The sequence below is a fragment of the Vicugna pacos genome, chromosome 7 (assembly GCF_048564905.1).
Source record: "Vicugna pacos chromosome 7, VicPac4, whole genome shotgun sequence".
In the NCBI taxonomy this organism is placed as follows: domain Eukaryota; kingdom Metazoa; phylum Chordata; class Mammalia; order Artiodactyla; family Camelidae; genus Vicugna; species Vicugna pacos.
In genome coordinates, this window is record NC_132993.1 from 10085604 (window position 1) to 10104225 (window position 18622).

The following is an 18622-nucleotide window of genomic DNA, read 5'->3' on the forward strand; positions in this document are numbered from 1 at the left end:
CTCCCCACACAATGTATTCCTTCCCGACTTCTTCCAATGTCTGCCAATGGAACTAAAATTCTCCACTCTCCAACACATCCTGTTTGACTTGTTTCCTCCTCCTCACCACTCCACAGAATAAATCCTCACTTATTGAATCCTCAAATGAGTAAATAAACAGTTTTTTAAATTACATATTTCCCATCTTCCCTTTACTGCCCACATCAATCCCACCTTGTGGAGTGCAAAGGCTTCCCTGTAAACTTCCCTGATGTAACCTCTACCTATTTTATACCTCCTTCACATGCCCTCCACATTAATCATGCAAAAGACAGATTTATTCACATTCCTTGCATGCACAACCAGATCTATGATGTCTAAATGTATATAGAATTAAGTTTATCCTGAACAGAAGAATCTCCACATAATTTACATTCTGGTCTTGCCTTACTTCGAAATTTTATTTTATTTTCTGTAGCATTTATTATCAGATGGTATGTTTTACAGCAAAGTATTTTATTAGAATAACCTATTAATACTGAAGTACCTCTCACTGATATGTTAAGATTCTTTCTAACTTATCAAGGCTACTATTTATTTCTAAAAATCACTGTCTTTTCCAAAATCATTAATATCCAAATATACATTTTGTCATACTCAAATAGTCACTTTGAGGCCCCATGGTAGATAAAGAAAATAGAAATAGTATCATCATTTGAGAAGCAAAATAAAGGAGAAAATAGGTGCTTACCAGATGCTCTTAGCACAGCATGCAGTTAGCACTGTCTTCATCTTACTTTAGGATCAGCTCCATTGGAACAGAGCCAGTTTCTATCCTGGCCTAGTGCCTGAGAATGTGCTTCAAATCCCACTGCTCCTGTCAGGAAGCCTCTCAGCCCAAACTACTTTGTCAGATATTTAGTTCTACCTTACTATGTGTGTTTTTGGAGTCAGATAACTATAGGGGAAATGTGGGAATATTTGCTCCATTTGTCTATATAAATAAGACAACAAAAATCTCAGTGCAGGCTGGCCATGCAGCTGATGTTCAAAACTAGGGCTGAACAGTGACCACAGTTAAGAGCCAGCTCTGCTTAGCTCTTCCTTCTGTACAAGTGTGTTTTGTATTCTCTTCTCAGCATTTGTCCTAATTCTACTACTTTACCTTTTTTTGTCAGGTCCGTAATGCTCCTTTAATAAACAACAAAATTCTCTTTTACGTATTTTGGGTCTTATCATGCTCACACTCAAAAAATCTCAAGCCACAACTCTCAGTATGTTCTGAGCTTTGCTTGTCTATTCAAAAATGAACAGTCTATGCTGCCTGTTCATAACACAGTACTGAAAAATGACAGCCCTGTGGTTCATCTCCTCAGGTATGAGCACCATGAAGGAAGGACTCCTTCATGTCTGTGCTTTATGAATTACAGTGGAGGCAGGAAAATTATTGCGGTGGCCACAAAGAGTAGGCACACTATGTGACTTAATATTAAAGGTGTCATTGAAATAGTCAATAAAAAATCATCCCTTTAAAGTACTGTTATTAATGCAGGAAATCTGCTACTATTATGCTGAGCATTGTCCCTTTGGTGAAATGTTTAAATATGAAATAACATTAAATAAGAAATTTAGAATATAAAGTATCTAATTCATTTTAAACTAATATGTGAATGACACTGAATTGGCAAATTCAGTAAAGTCAAGGGTAAGGTATAGAGAGCAAGACCAACTTTTATCAGTTAAAATATGACCTTTTCAGACCCTAAGTTATAACTACCTCCACATGCCTTCTCGCATTTTCCAATAATTATCAGTTACATAACTATCAGGACTGAAATGTTCTTCTCTTGATGACAAAGAAATAAAGACAAAAAGTAGGTGTACAGATTTTTTTCATACAACTCCTTTTACATGACAAAATGCGACAGATTTAAAAGATAAATTTTAGTCAATCATTCCTTTTTTAAAAAAGTAAATATATTCACTGATTCCATGGAAGCTGTTATAGTCTTTGGATTATAAAACAAAGTAATTATAACAAATTAAATGTCACTTTTCAACCTACTCTACCTCCATAAATTCAACCACAATTATTTTTCCTATTGCTTCCATCTCCAACTACCAGATGACATCTTTAGCTGAAAGTATGTGTCACCCGAACAATAAGATGACACATGAACAATTTTGACAACCATGGTAGCTGATATTAAAAGCAGAACTAATCTTGTGTGGGGATTTGGGGGAGGTAGATAAAATTTAGCTTTAGCATCTTCCTTTTTTCTAAGCCTGTCTTCTAACCCTTCATCTATGAGCCAGTTTCACGCCATCTCTGTAACTCACTACACAAGGCCTGCCTTTCAGTAGAAATGGCCCATGCTCTAAAATTGCCCTTTCCTCTTCCCATTTTAAAAATAGTATCAGTAAAGTCAAGGCCTTAGGTCAAGTTAAATACATTTCATTTTTTAACTGAGAAATAATTGACATATAATTATATTAGCTTAGGTATACAACATAATGATTCAATATTTATATATATTCCAAAAATAATCACCACAATAAGTCTCATTAACATTACAATCCATCCCCACTCATAGGCACTAAATTTTTATTTTGGGGTGGGGATGAGGACTTTTAAGATTTACTCTACAGGAGGGGAGTGGCCAACATGGCAGATTAGGGAGACCCTGAGCTCACCACCTCCCATGGGCACACCAAAATTACTATTTTTAGAGCAACTGTTGATGTGAACAAACTGAAGACTAGCAGAAGAGATCTTGCACAACTAAAGATATAAATAATAAACCAGAATGAGATGGATAGGAGGGGCAGAAACACAGTATAGTCAAATAAGAACACACTAATTACCAGTAATGAAATTGAATCAGTAATCAAAAAACTCCCAACAAACAAAAGTCTATGAACAGATAGCAATTCTACTAAACATTTAAAGAACTGACACCTCTCCTTCCACAGTATTGCAAAATATTGTAGAGGAAGGAAGGCTTTTGAACTCACTCTATGATGCATTCTGATACCAAAACCTGGCAAAGATATCACACACACACACAAATTACAAGCCAATAACACTACTGAATATAAATGCAAAAAATCTCAATAAAATATTAGCAAACCAAATTCAGCAACATACTAAAAGGGTCATGCACCATGATTAAAAGTGATTATCTCAGGGATGCCAGGATACTTTGATAGCCACAAACCAATCAACATGATATACCACATTAAAAAATTAAAGTTTAAAAATCCTATGACATCTCAATAGATGCAGAAAAATCCTTTGACAAAATTCAACATCCATTTATGACAAAAACTCTCAACAAAGTGGGTATAGAGGAAACAAACCTCCATATAATAAAGGCCATATATGACAAGCCCACAGCTAACTCAATAGTGAAAAGCTGAAAGTATTTTCTCTAAATTCAGGAAAAAGACAAGGATGTGCAATTCAACACTTTTATTCAACATAGTATTGGAAGTCCTAGCACTAGCAATCAGACAAGAAAAAGGGATTAAAGGATTCCAAAGTGGAAAGAAAGAAGTAAAACTGACACTGTTTGCAAATGACACAATATTACACATAGAAATCCTAAAGATACCACCAAAAAACTACTAGAACACATCAATGAATCTGATAAATTTGCTGGGTACAAAATCAATACATAGAAATTGTTGCATTTCTATATACTAACAACAAAATATCAGAAAGACAAAATAAGAAAACAACCCCACTTACAACTGCATCAAAAAGAATAAAACACCTAGGAATAATTCTAACTAAGGAGAGAAAAGACCTATACTTGGAAAAAGTTAAGACACTGATGAAAAAAATTAAAGATGATACAAACAAATGAAAAGATATATCTGCCATGGATTGGAAGAATTAATATTGTTTAAATGACCATACTACCCAAGATAATACTACAGATTCAGCACAATTTCTATCAAAATACAAATAGCATTTCTCAAATAACTAGCACAAATAATTCTAAAATTTGTATGAAAACACAAAAGACCCAGAATAGCCAAAACACTCTTAAGAAAGCAGAACTAAGCTGGAGGTATCATGGTCCCTGTGCCAAACTATTGTACAAAGCTACATTAGTCAGAACAGTATGGTACTGGCATAAAATCAGACACAAAGATCAATGGAACAGAATAGAGACCTCAGAAATAAACTCATGTATGTATGGTAAATTATTCTATGACAAAGGAGGCAAGAAAAACAATGTGGAGAAGACAGCTTTTTCAATATATGGTGTGAGGAAAACTGGAAAGCTACACACAAAAGAATTAAACTGAACCACTTTTTTACACAATATACAGAAATAAATTCAAAATGGATTAGAGAATTAAATATAAGACCTGAAACCATAGTAGTTCTAGAAAAAACATAGGCAATATGCTTTTTTACATTGGTATTAGCATATTTTTTTGGATCTGTCTCCTTAAGTAAGCAAAACAAAAGCAAAAATAAAAAGGACTACATCAAACTAAAAATCTTTTGCACAGTGAAGGAAACAATCAACAAAACAAAAAGGTCACTTGCTGAATGGAAGAAAATATTTGCAAGGATAAATCCAATAAGGGATTAATATCCAAAATATACAAAGAATTCATACAACACAGAGTTAAAAAAAAAAAACTAAACAATCCAATTTTAAAATGTCAGAGGATCTGAGCAGACATTTTTCCAAAGATGTATAGATGGCCAAGAGACATATGAAAAGATGCTCAACATCACTAATAATCAGGGCAATGTGAATCCAAACCACAGTGAGGTACCTGACATCTTCAATATGTCTATTATTAAGAAGATAACAAATAACATGTGTTGGCAAGGATGATGAGAAAGGGAACCCTTGTGCCCTTTCAGTGGGAATATAAATTAGGGTAGCCACTGTGGAAAGCAGTATGTAGATTCCCCCCCAAAAATTAGAAAAAAATAATTATGCCATCCAGGAACTCCACTTGTGTTTTTCCAAAGAAAACAAAAACACTAATTGAAAAAGATATATGCACCCCTACATTCATTGCAGCATTATTTACAATAGCCAAGATATGCAAGCAACCTAACCACCCATCAACAGATGAATGGATAAAAAAGCTGTAGTTTATTTGTACAATGGAATATTACTCAGCCTTAAAAAAGAACGAGATCTTGCCATTTGTGACAACATGGATGGACCTAGAGGGTATTATACTAAGTTAAGTAAGCCAGACAGAGAAAGACAAATACTATATGATTTCACATGTATGTAGAATCTGAAAAACAAATGAACAAACCTAAAAAAATGTAAACAGAGTTATAGACACAGAAAACAAACAGGTATTTGGCAGAGGGCAGGGAGTTAGAGAAAAGAATAGGTGAGGGAGATTATGAGATACAAACTTCCAGTTTTAAAATAAATGAGTCATGGGTATAAAAGGTATAGTGTAGGGAATATAGTCAATAATTATGTAATATTTCTGTATGCTGACATATCATAACTAGACTTACTGTGGTGACCATTGTGAAATTTACAGAAATATCAAATCACTATGTTGTATGACAAGAACTAACATAGTGTTGTAGATAAACTATACTTCAAAGACAAACAAACCCTTAGAAAAAGAAATCAGATTTGTGGTACAAGAGTCAGGGAGTAAGGGGAGGGTAATTTGAATGAAGGTAATAAAAAGGTACAAATTGCCATTTATGAGAGAAATAAGTACTAGGGATATCATGTACAACATGACTAGCACTGCTATACGCTGTATATGAAAGCTGTTAAAGAGAGAAAAGTCCCAAGAGTTCTTATCACAAAGAAAATTAATTTTTTATATTTCTTTCATTTCATATTTATATAAGATGATGGATGTTCACTATTCTTACTGTGGTAATAATTTAATGATATATGTAACTCAAATTATTCTGCTGTACACCTTAAACTTACACAGTGCTGTAAGTCAACCATATCTCAATAAAACTGGAAGAAAAAAACACAAGCTGAAAAAACACTGCTCTCTTAGCAACTATCAAACATACAATATGGTATTAATAACTATAGCCACTGTGCTGTACATTACATCCCCATGACTTATTTATTTACAGCTGGGAGCTTGTACATTTTGACTACCTTCATCCATTTTACCCACCCACAGCCCCCCATCTCTGGCAACCACTAATCTGTTCTCAATATCTATGAATTTCATTTTGTGTTTTTGTTGTTGTTGTTTTGGGTTTGTTTTTAGATTTCACATGTAAGTAAGGACATACAGATTTGGCTTCCTCTGTCTGACTTATTTCACTTAGCATTATGCCATCAAGGACCATCCATGTTGTCACAAATGGCAAGACTTCACTTTTTCTTGTATCTGAATACTGAACATCCAGTGTGTGTGTGTGTGTGTGTCACACCTTCTTTATCCATTCATCCATTAATGGCCCCTTAGGTTGTTTCCACATCTTGGCCATTGCAAATCATGCTACAGTGAACATGGGGGCACATATATTTTCTCCAGTTAGTGTTTTCATTCCTTTGGAGAAATACCCAGAAGTGGAAACTGCTGGACTGTATAGTATTTCCACTTTTTTATTTTTTGAGGAGTCTCCATACTGCTTTCCAAAGTGGCTGCATCAATTTACACTCCCATCAACAGTGCATATGGGTTCCCTTTTCTCCACATTTTTGCCAACATTTGTTATTTCTTTAAGTCAAGTTAAATATATTTCTAACGGCAGATTCTCAGGCAATGTTTTGGTAAAATTTGTAAACATCAGTTATTTTGGAATTATGGAAATGAGGAATCTTCCAAATAGTCTGTTACGATACATTCAAACTCTGACCAGTTAATCTCCCAGAAGGGAGCCCCTTCCACGCTGACCTCCCTCTAGCTCTGCAGTGTGCCTCACAGGAGAGGGTACAGCCCCAAGCAACAATATGTTTTCTTAACATAAAAGCCTTTTACCACATCCTCCCCATATTACTGCCCTAATAATATTGATAAAGCCTTTAAGAAACTATAAACAATTATTTTTCAAGAAAGATGAAAAATCTGACACACAGACAAAAATCAAACAAATTGACAGAATTACGACCACGTCGGTGCCACATAGATGGGATCGTACTTGTGTTTCTCTGGAGAAGTCTTCACATCCTACTGTTCACATTTTTAAATCAGTTTTTAATTGCATTTAGTCACCATTGCTACTGTACAGACCAACACTCCAAAAAGCTGGATTAAACTTTGCAGGAATGGAACTGTTTAGGGTTTAACACATGGGTAATTTCTATCTGCAACATTTTTGCCACATTTTATTATCCCACCCCGGGAGAGTATATTAGACATTTGAAACAGTCTAATGACATTTTCTACTTCTATTGGCTGGCTGCTTCAATAAATTATCTTCTCCCTCTCCCCTTACATTAGGGACTGAGAAGTATTGATTTGAAAAGGCTCAGGAGTTATGCACACCATAGAGTTCTTCAGTATGTTACCAGCCAGAATTTTATTACATTTCATAATAATAATTGTTTCCACTACTCATACCAATTCAAAGAGTGCGTGGAATAAGTAAAACTGTAGACCAGCCTTCAAAATCCAATCTGAAACAAAGTGAGGCTTAGGGGTGAGCCCATTCACTACCTGTATTATCTCTCATTCATTACAGAAATGATGCCCCATAGCCATGGTATAAAGACCTGAAAGCTTTTTCTCCCCTGAAAGTTCGTGCTTAGTTACATTTGCATACTTACGACTCTCCAGTATTAGCAGAGACAAACAGCAGTCCTGAATACAGAAGTAGAGCACATAAAGGTAAATACTACAACCTACACACTTTAATTCATGCTGGTGAGAACAGACAAGTACTATAACTTTAACCAATTGAAGCGTCAGTGAAAATGGCACTTTAGAGAAAAATTCATCTGATCGGTGACTGAATATACGGATGTTGTGTGCACTGAATGCAACTATTATGGGCTGGAAGATTTGCATCCTCCTAATGTTTGAAGCAGAGAACCCAGGACCACTTGAATGGATGATATCTCAAAAATGGTTTTATATCCTCAGAAGGCAATTAGTTTTCTACTTGCCATTTGGATTTGGTTGCCTGGATTTGGAAACTGAGGTCCAGTTTGTTCAGTAAGTGCAAATCTGAAATGACCTTTGACAACCTATGTTATCATGGATTCATTTTGTAAATGCTCACCATCTTTGTATGTCTTGCTCCATAGGTAGGACTAGGGCTTTCTATTTTTTTTTTTTAACATCAACCAAAGCCTTTTTAATTTTTCATACACAAGATCCAGGATTCTTTTTTTTTCACATTTTTTTCTCTGTGATTTATCATAACATTTTGTGTATATTTCCCTGTGCTATACAGTGTAATCTTATTTATCTATTCTACAATTTTGAAATCCCAGTCTATCCCTTCCCACCCTCTACCCCCCTCCCCCGGTAACCACAAGTCTGTATTCTCTGTCCATGAGTCTATTTCTGTCCTGTATTTATGCTTTGTTTTTGTTTGTTTTTGTTTTTTAGATTCCACATATGAGCGATCTCATATGGTATTTTTCTTTCTCTTTCTGGCTTACTTCACTTAGAATGACATTCTCTAGGACTAGGGCTTTCTTTGGCAAAATAATTCCTTCGGTCAATCGTGTCTCCACAGTGCAATCCCTACAACTAATTCTAAAACAACCAACACTGACACAAGAGCCAGGAGACCTCAGTTCTAACCCCCGTTCTGGATGTCATATGACTGTGAGCAATCCTTTGCATCATCTTAAATATCCATTTCCTAACACTCAAAGGGGCAATCGAAATACGTTGTGAATATACTCTTAGGGAAATAACTGAGTTGAGATTTCACAGCAATTAACATTTTAACTTTTTTGGAAACGTATATCCTCTTACCAAGCATGAAAATTAATTAGAAACTATCATTTTACATTTCTAGCCTTCTCCCTTAGAGCCTTGCTCAATCAAGATAAAGAATTTATTCACAGTATCTCTAATTTCTAAATATTAATCATTCACTTCCTTACTCTGCTCCACTCCACTCTCTGTGTGCCGGTACTAATGACTGGAATCGGGAAACCACAGAACAAAATGTCCTAAGCCCCAGCTTCAGGAAACAGAATTACTTTACCACATTTGCGAAAATAAGGTGAGAAGATTTCAGCACTCATAGTTCATATCGCTGATCTAAAATCTCTAACAATCAGATCAGTTCTATTTCTGCCCCCATAGAAACCCCTGTTTACACACACTCTCTGTGGGTACCTCTGTCAGAGCTTTCAGTCACTGACTAGTGCCAGACAAAACAGGTACGTCTCCTCTAGTCTAGGTCTGTGTTGGTTTCTAAAGAGTGCTTCCCCCAACAAAGTGATGGACCAGAGAGTGGTCCAGGCCCCTTGGCTCCCGGACTAAGACCACCTGGGACTAGTTTAGCCTGGGAGGGAAGCTGCTGGGAGGGGGTTCACGGGTGCCCCACAATTGGCTCAGACGCAGACCCAGGGAGGTTTCTCAGTGGCTGAGTCAGCGATGTGGGCTGACAGATTCCCCTCGGGAGCTGTATGCAGTAGAGTCTTCACTGCTACCACCACTCCTAATTCTCAAGGGCGGGCCCTTGATGCTACCCTTCCTCTCCCTGCGCAAGAAAGTTCCCTCCACCCTCCTCAAACTGAAACACTCCACCAAAGCCTTAGGTCATCGAAAAACTCAGTGAAGCCAGGTTTTAGGAAATTCTCCTATAGCCCAAACTGATTTTAGCCCTCATGCCCCTACTGTAGTGAGCAGTGACTAGGCCTGCATCCACCAGGTGAAAAGCAAGGATCCTCTTCTGCTCCAAGATGCCCTTACCTCTCCTTCTGGAGAGACACCCAAGTACAATGTTCATGGTACTATTTAAGTTTCAAAACTTGTTGCAATATTGCAATATTTTAAGACATTAAAAACTCCAAATAAAATGTACAAAAATAACGTTTTATGGTATCCAAGTTCAAAAAAAAAAAAAGGAAAAGAGGGTGCAAAGTCCTTAAATACAGAGTGTGAACTTTGTATACCTCTTCAAATTTTTGATATTTATCCAAGGATCAGTGTAATTCAGACAGAATACAGTTAATTTATCAGTCTCTGAAATATTCGTTAGGCATCATACTCCCTTTAAATGAATCATTTATCCATTTACTTATTCATCTACTAAGTGAAGTGCCCAGTAATTCTCAGCGCCACCATTTACCCGACCGTCTACAACCATCTCAATACGCTCTCATCCCTTTGCTCATCTGCTCATCCAACCATTTATGCATTCCCTCAACCACGTGCCCACTGATCTCTTTACCTAATGTCCACTCATCATTTGCCAGGTCTCTTATACTCACCCAACATATCATCCTTCTGCTAACCTGCTGGCGTATTCCATCATGTTCCCATGGCTTCTGACATCACAGCCCCAGTGCCTCTGGATGTCCCAGGCAACAGAAAGGGAAAGTGGAGAGGCTTCTCACTCCTCACCTGAATTCCCAAACTCTCACAGAATGGACAGGTTCGTTGCATATTTTCTCTGAGCAAAGTTAGAAAAATTCCATTACCATGAGGGTTCTGGTCACAGTATCTAGGACTTCACATCACTACTGGTTTCTCCTCTCGTCTGCAGACAACAGAGGTCAACTCCCAAACGCCAAGCTTTTAACAAGGACTCACAGCCCTCTCAGTCACTCCTGCTCAAAACCTGGGGAAATCTTCCTCCTCATCCAACCTCTATCATTCAGCAAGTTACATCAGCTCTCACTTCTAAGTGTCTGTTACATGGACCCTTCCTTTCCATGATTAATGCTGCTGGTCTCAGTTACTTTAGCATTTTGTTCCTAAATGTGACATAACTCAGTGCCTTTCAAGGTATGGTAGGCTTCATTCTATGCAGACTTGCTGAATCAGAAACTATGCAAATAAGATCCAGCAGACTGTGTTTTAAGAAGCCTCTCAGGTTTTCTGATGAAATAAAACACTTTTCAGGTGCTTCTGAGAGAATAAAATTTGAGAGCTACTGAAAAATGTACTCTGTAGACCACTGTTACATTAATCTTTCATTGTAACACTTTATTCTACCAGTAACCACTTCACAAATGTTTGATCTAGTTTCCAATGACTTTAATGCTGTACCTCAACTACCTGAGAAAGAAGAATTTTTAAGTCAACCACAATCTCAGGGCTTCCCTGCTTCTCTTCCACGGGAGCCCTTACACATCCTACGATCCCTGCTGTTCCCAAAGAGAACATGCTCGCTCTTTGGTGCAGGAAGTTCATTTCAAAGGTGTCTACCTAGACATTGAAATAATACCTTCTGAAGCTTTTGTGATAGATGCACTAATATATATTTTTCAACATGTAAGCTTAGTTTGGAAGAAGAACATGAATATAACAGATTATTTGCTCTAAACACTATGCATATAATTTGGGTAAGCTCTTCCAGAGAGTGGTTTGTTTAACCTAAATATCCTTTACTTAAAAACTGTTACTTGTCATTGCTATATATTGCTGAGCTATAAATTATCACCCACATCCCCCATGTATAGTTTATCTGTTAAAACAGACATTTAAAAGTAAATGAATTGAAAGCTGTTATCAGGAAAAAAAATCAGTAACTACGTGTGGTGACGAATGTTAATGGATTTATTGTGATCATTTTGCAATATATACAAATATTGAATCATTATGCTGTACAACTGAAACAAATACGTTGTCTGTCAATTCAACCATAATTTTAAAAAGATAGTTTTATCACTAAAATTTTTTAAAGTAATAAAGTAAATGAAAACATACCACTCTGGTGCAAGTTGGTTACAGTAGGAAGGCTGTGTGGGTGTGTTGGGGGCGGGAAGGGACATGGAGACAGTGGATATGGGAATTCTCTGTACTTTTTGCTCAACTTTACTGTGAATATAAAACTACTCTAATAAAGAGAGTCTTCTTAAATGAAATAAAGTAAACGAGATTGTTCTAGCTTCCACTTAGGTTGTAGAAACCTGGAAAGATCGTTAGTTCCATCTTAAAACAAGAAAAGGTTAGATAATCTACAAAATCGTATCTGTTCTTGAAATTTTCTGTAAACTGCGACTGTGGGGCAACACAATAGCATGACCTCTCGCGAAAGGTGGGTACATTCAGAAAGAGATAGGAGTGAGTTCTTACTTACCTGGGCCAGAGCATGGTGGGAAAAGAGGACCCCATCACTAGCCAGTGATATTTCCTTTAACAAACCGCCGAAGTTCACGTGTGGGGTACTGTCCGTATAGAAGGGCTGAGGGTCATGGCAAAAGAGGAGCTCCCACCAATTCTCAATATTTTCTACACAGATTTACAACAATCCTCACAAGAACATTTATGGGAAAACCTGAGAAAGCCTCCCATCAGGTACAGGTCTAGGTGAAGGCATCCACCGCCCCCGCAGTGAGCAGCAGGGACTCTCCAACCATTAAATTATCATCACAGCAACAGCAAGACTCAAACCCAGCTCACCCCGTGACAGTGCTGATAGCCACACTCCACAAGACTCCTTGTCAAACTGAAGAGATGTGTCCACTTCAAGGCATAACACCATTTATCTCAGAGTCTGTTATACTGCACATAAAAAGCAAAAGTATCAATCCAAATTAAAGGTCAGAGGAAAGCTCAAGAAAATTTTAAATGTCACTGAACAAAGAAATTAACAGACGAGATATTCTTGGAGTGCAGGAACTATCATGCAGGGTTTTAAAATAACACTCATAAATAAGTTAAAGGGTCTGATGGAAAAGACGAACAGTGTCATAAATGCTTGATAAATTTCAGTAGAGAACTGAAAACTATATGGAGGAATTAAATGGAAATGCAAGCGAGGAAGGACCGTCACAGAAATAAAGACTGCTCATGAGTAGATTCATTGGAGCCAAGAAACAATCAGTGAGGATAAAGGTAAATCAGTAGAAATTAACCAAACTGAAGCACAAAGAGAAAAAAATTATAATCATAAAAAGAGGTAAGGGCCTCCCAGAGCTGTGGAACAACAGCAAACATTCTAACCTACACGACACTGGAACATCCCAGGGAGAAAACGGAGAAAGAAGAAATACACGATATATTTGAAGACATACTGGCTGAAAAAAATTAGGAAAAGTGAAAGCACAAATCCAAGGAATTCAGCAAAAGAGAAAAAAGAAAACCAAACACCTAGACACATGATATTCTGTCTAAAGGCCAAAAATAAAGCAAAAATCTTGGTCACCCTGAAATAAAGATACACCACATACAGAAGAACAAAAATCTAAATCAGAGTAGAATTCTTCTCAGAAAACTATGCAAACCAGAAGACAAGGGAAGGATATATCTAAAGTGGGGTGAGGGGACTGTCAACAAAGAATTCTGTAGGTAGAGAAAATACCTTTTTAGAATGAAGGAGAAATGAAGACATTTTCAGACAAACGAAACCAAATGAATATTTTCCAGCAGACCTAGATCACAAGAAATGATGATGAAATTCTTCAGACCTTCTTGAAGAAAAGATGGGACTGTATCCTGTATCACATCAGAATGTAAGGAAGCTATTGAAGGTTACTAGGGCCATGTGGAAAAACTGTGTTCAATCTGAGTAGGTTCTGCACTAGGCTGAGTATTGACCCCCTGAAGGTGTCTACGTCCTGATCCCAGAACCTGTGAATACGCTGCTTAAATGTTACAGAAACTTGTGCATTAAATTAAGAATCTTAAAATGGACACTATCCTGGACAATCCTAGTGGTCCCACGTAGTAAGAAGGATCCTTATGGGAGCAGAGAGATGGGAGCAATGTCAGAAAAAATGTGAAAACGGAAGCAGGGGATTAGATTCAGAGAGAGGTTTCCTGTGCTGCTGACCTTGAAGGTGGGAGAAGGGGCCATGAGCGAAGAAGTGGAGGCTGGGTGAAGGCAATGCGCTTATGGGATGAAGAGTGAAGAGTCGCAAACGTTTCAGCCAGGTGCAGAAATGAGAATCAACATGTTCACACATCTTTCTTCTCAAAGTGTCATGTGTACATTTGACACGTGTACACTTGTATCTTTGACTACTTTTCTGCTTCTTTCATCTCCCTCCCCTACCATTTTACACAGTGTGTGTTCCTGGTGGTAAGTTTTGCTGTTTACTCCATAATTTACAGAACACTCAGGGAGGATTATGACATTTTAGGGGAGGTGGTAGGTCCATATAGGAATTCCAATCTGGGAAAACATGAAATGTCCCTCTGAAATCTCTTTTAACATGTGACTTTACTTGACTTTTCTCTTTGCCCATTGCCACTACCTTAGTTCGGAGTCCGTTTATGTCTCAGTAGTATCACAGAGCAGCCCCCTACATGGTCTCCTTGCCTCTCATCTCTTCTTCCTTTGACTCTCTGGCAAGAGTGATGATTCAGAAAATTAAATTTTATCAAGCTGTGCTCCTGCTTAAAAACCTTCACCAGCTCCCCATGGCTATCAGATAAAGTCAAAAGACAATGCTGGCATCAGTGCCCTCCGTGCTCTGATCCTTCTTTACATGTCTGCCTCACCATCACGACTGCCTCAATTCTCTGCGCTGTAAGTGAGGGCTGGGGGATATTTTTCAACGCTCATGCTCTGCCAACTCTGCACTCTTCACAGGTCGTTCCTTTGGGTTGTTGTCATCTGGATAACTTGTTCTCAATTTTCTGGTCTCTTTCCAGAACTTTTCTGGTTCTTTCATACAGATGACTTCTGAAATCACCCCTGAAGGTTTACTCCCTCTGTGACCCTTGTCATATTAACCACTTCAACTACTTTATCTTCTGTTATCCCTGCAATGCTATCATTTATCCTCAGGGCTGTGTCACACTGATTATTGTGTTTCAAGAACAATTAATTGTTACACACACATAATAGACCCTCCATTTGTATTTCCTGAGGTAACACCAAGAGAAAATTAGCCCACTAACATTGACATTTTGGGTATGCTGTCTATAGCTCGTATTTCAGGATTGAATTATTTTAAGGTAAAGTAAAATATCAAATGGTCTGTGGATTACAGAGGATTCAACTCTGCTTGAACACTGAGACTGTGTGATAACATGTTCACAAATGGAAGAACTGCACATCAACTGACTTAAAAAAGACACAGTGGGAGAAAAGGCTTTGAGACCTCTTCAAGGGAGTTGACGATGAGCTACTATCATATCCTTTCATGTGCCTTGCACAGTTGTATCTTCTCCCTCTTTTGCCTTACTTAGGCTTGCTCTCAAGGTGATGTCTACTCTCGGCCTATTCCAGCTCGGTAGACTTACAAAGATCAACAAGGGTCCTGTTGTGTGTGGAGAAGGAGGGATGGGAGAAGGCATTTAATGTGGAGACTGGAGAGTGACATCTGCCCAGCTGACTGAACTACCTTGATTCACCAAAATAATTTGTCTTATTTTTGGACGTAGAATTTGTCCTTTCTTAGATTAACTACATCTTTGATATTTTATACAGTTTTCAAATTTTATGTCCTTATTTTGTACCTAAAGTCTCAGGAAAGAGTTCATAGATTTTTCAGAGGTTGGAGCGTTTTAACACTTAAATAGTACCCTGTTTGTAAACTATGAGGTAAAATTCCTCTCAGTTTGTGTACTCTTAGGAAGAGCCTGAAACTCAGCTTTTCCTTGGCCAATCATAGCCATGTGTACAAATATCTTTAGTTATATTCTGTATAAAACAAGATCTCTAGTTGATTTTTCCACTCAAAGGTTGAGTTTTATCTCCACAGGTCAAAGATCCAGCCCCAAAATATTTTAATCAGCCTTGACAGCAATACTACTCAGCCATAAAAAAAAAAAAATGAAATACTGCCATTTGCAGTAACGTGGATGGACCTAGAGATTATCATGCTGAGTGAAGTAAGTCAGACAAAGACAAATATATCACTTATATGTAGAATCTCAAATATGATACAAATGAACTTATTTACAAAACAGAAACAGACTCACAGACATAGAAAACAAACTTAACGGTTACCAAAGTAGAAAGAAGGGTGGATAAATTAGGAGATCAGGATTAGCAAGTACAAACTACTATATATATAAAAAAATACAATCAGTGGTTCAAAGTTAGATAGGTCTATGACTGCAAACAAAATGACAAAGTAAAACATATGATATTTTTTCATTACTGTAGGGTCATATGAATGGAGATTGAATGTGAGAAGTTCTATTACAGTAGTGCTTAATTTCTCTGAACATGCTTCAATGACATAAAAATACCTCCACATCCCATATCCCAGCCCAGCCACTCAGCCTCCCACCCGACATCACCAGCACACGTTTTGTCATCTCCTTCCTGGTTGCCAGGGTGATGCAGTTAATGCTTCAGATCTCAGCTGGGTGGGAGAACACACAGGAAAAGCTCTTTTCTCCAACTACTGCTCAAGATTCATCAAGTTGCCAGTTTTGATGTTAATCCAGATAATTGCCCTAGTAGTTTCTGCCAGGCCCCCTTCACCTCCTTATTTCTGAGACTATAGATCAGGGGATTCAGCACAGGCATCAAAATGGCATAGAAGACAGAGACCAACTTCTCCTGAAGGACAGAGGGACTGGAACTGGGCTGGATATAAGTGAAAATGGTCATGCCATAGCACAGGACGACCACCGTCAGGTGGGAGGCACAGGTGTGGAAGGCCTTCTCTCTCCCCTCCGTGGACCGGATCTTGAGGATGGTGGAGATGATCTTGATGTAGGACAAGAGAACCAGGCAGAAAGGGGTCATCAGCAACACAATGCTAGAAACCACGATTGCAACCTCATTGGAGGACGTGTCCACACAGGCCAGCCTGACCACAGCTAGGATTTCACAGGATATGTGATCAATATACTTGTTTGTGCACATGGGCAACTGGAAGGTGATGGTGGTCTGCATGAGAGAGTTGACAGAGCCACTGACCCAGGATGTGATGGCCAACCTAGCACAGAGCCCTCCGTGCATGACGACCGAGTATCTCAGGGGGTCACACACAGCCACGTAGCGGTCGTAGGCCATCACTGCCAGGAGAACAAACTCAATCCCACCCAGGCCCAGGGAGAAAAATAGCTGGGCTGCACAGCGCACAGGTGGGATTCCTTTATGTTCTGCAAGAAAATGCACCAGCATCTGAGGGATGATGCTCGTGGCATAAGAGACATCAACAATGGAGAGATTGGTGAGGAAGAAATACATGGGGGTGTGGAGCCGGCTGTTCAGTCTGATCAGAAGAACAATGAGGAAGTTCCCCAGCACCGTGACCAGGTACATGAGCAAGAACAGGACAAAGAGAAAGACCTGCATGTTCTGGTCACTGGACAGGCCAAGGAGAATAAACTCTCTCACCCAAGTCTGGTTATCCGTTCCCATAGAAAGACAGAGGACTATTAATCTGCCGAGAGAGTCAGAAATAACAGAAGCTGCTGAATCACAGAACCATAAGAATAACTTCTTAAAAGAATGCATATAATAATGATCAGCCAACCTTAGCCAGATGTTTCAGATCATTTACAGGCCAAGAAAACAGGCTTGATTCTACTATGAATTATATCTACTGTACATAAGAGAGAGAGGCTAGTGCCTTCACAAGGACATGATGTGATCTCATAAAGTCAGTTAAAGCCTGGAGATAATGCAGTGCAATTTTGGGAAGATCTGTATCTTTCCAATTTACTCAGTTTCCAGGATTGGGAGAAAATTGTAGATAGTCAATGAAGATAAATACGGTTCAAAGTTCAGGGACTACCCTGTATATATCTACTACACAAAACATGATGAAATGTATTAATAAATTTTTTTTTAAGATTTGTAAGAGGCAGATATATAACGCAGTGAGGCTGGTGTCTCATGGAAAAATCTGAAATTTGAGAACCTGATTATGAATCTTGTTTTTGTGACATACCAGATGTGTGACTGGGTTAGAGATTTAAACTTTTACATACAAAATTAGCTGCAATGCAGATAGGCAATGGCGAAAAGGCTTCACAAACTCTTCAGTAGTATGGGTGCCAGATAAAGACCGAGCTCTGCCCTGGGAGAGACAGAGTAAATATTGTACTTTCCTCATATCCCGCCACAATTTCAGACATTTAAAAAGGAAGCAAAAGCTTTAACAGATTTGAAGTCAAAGAAGGTGGAATAGATGCTTTAAATATCCAAGCAAATACGAGTATCACTGAGAATTTGGTGTCTTCAGTCTTTGGAAGGAAAAGAGGAAGGTAATTTTATATTGTTCTTTCTATTTTTCTACTCTTTTTTTTTTTACTTGTTCTGACTTGCCCTTTTTATTTGTCTATAACTCTAGCCCTTATGTGTGGTCTCAGTAAAAATGATAGCATGCAAATGACTGCTTAAGCTTTCTAGCATAAAAAGAGGGAAAGAAACCTAACTTTTGATGAGTAGCAGATCTGCATAAAATGAGACATTTTGTTATTGATTGATTTGGCAAATACAGATGAAATGCCATCTTCGCTAGATGCTGGGATTTCAAGTGAGACTATTACCCTTCCCTGTGCTTACAGTGCTCAAGTGCAAGAAAAAGGCACAGGACAGGCGGTCATCACATCATTTGTTCCTGTGTTGCTCTGCGCAAGCTGCCTGGAGAACAGGCTGCCCAGGACT

At 38.2% G+C, this 18622-nt stretch overlaps 1 protein-coding gene across 1 annotated transcript; it reads right to left on the minus strand.

Annotated features, from left to right (window-relative positions):
- Positions 1-16417: 16417 nt before the first annotated feature.
- Positions 16418-17371, minus strand: LOC140697524 (olfactory receptor-like protein OLF3). Its single transcript, XM_072965377.1, has one exon. The coding sequence runs from the start codon at positions 17369-17371 to the stop codon at positions 16418-16420; it is 954 nt and encodes a 317-aa protein (XP_072821478.1).
- Between the last annotated feature and the right edge of the window lie 1251 nt (positions 17372-18622).

Bases quoted from the DNA above. Each gene is read 5' to 3' on its own strand.
- LOC140697524 (XM_072965377.1), bottom strand. From the start codon at position 17,371: ATGGGAACGGATAACCAGACTTGGGTGAGAGAGTTTATTCTCCTTGGC.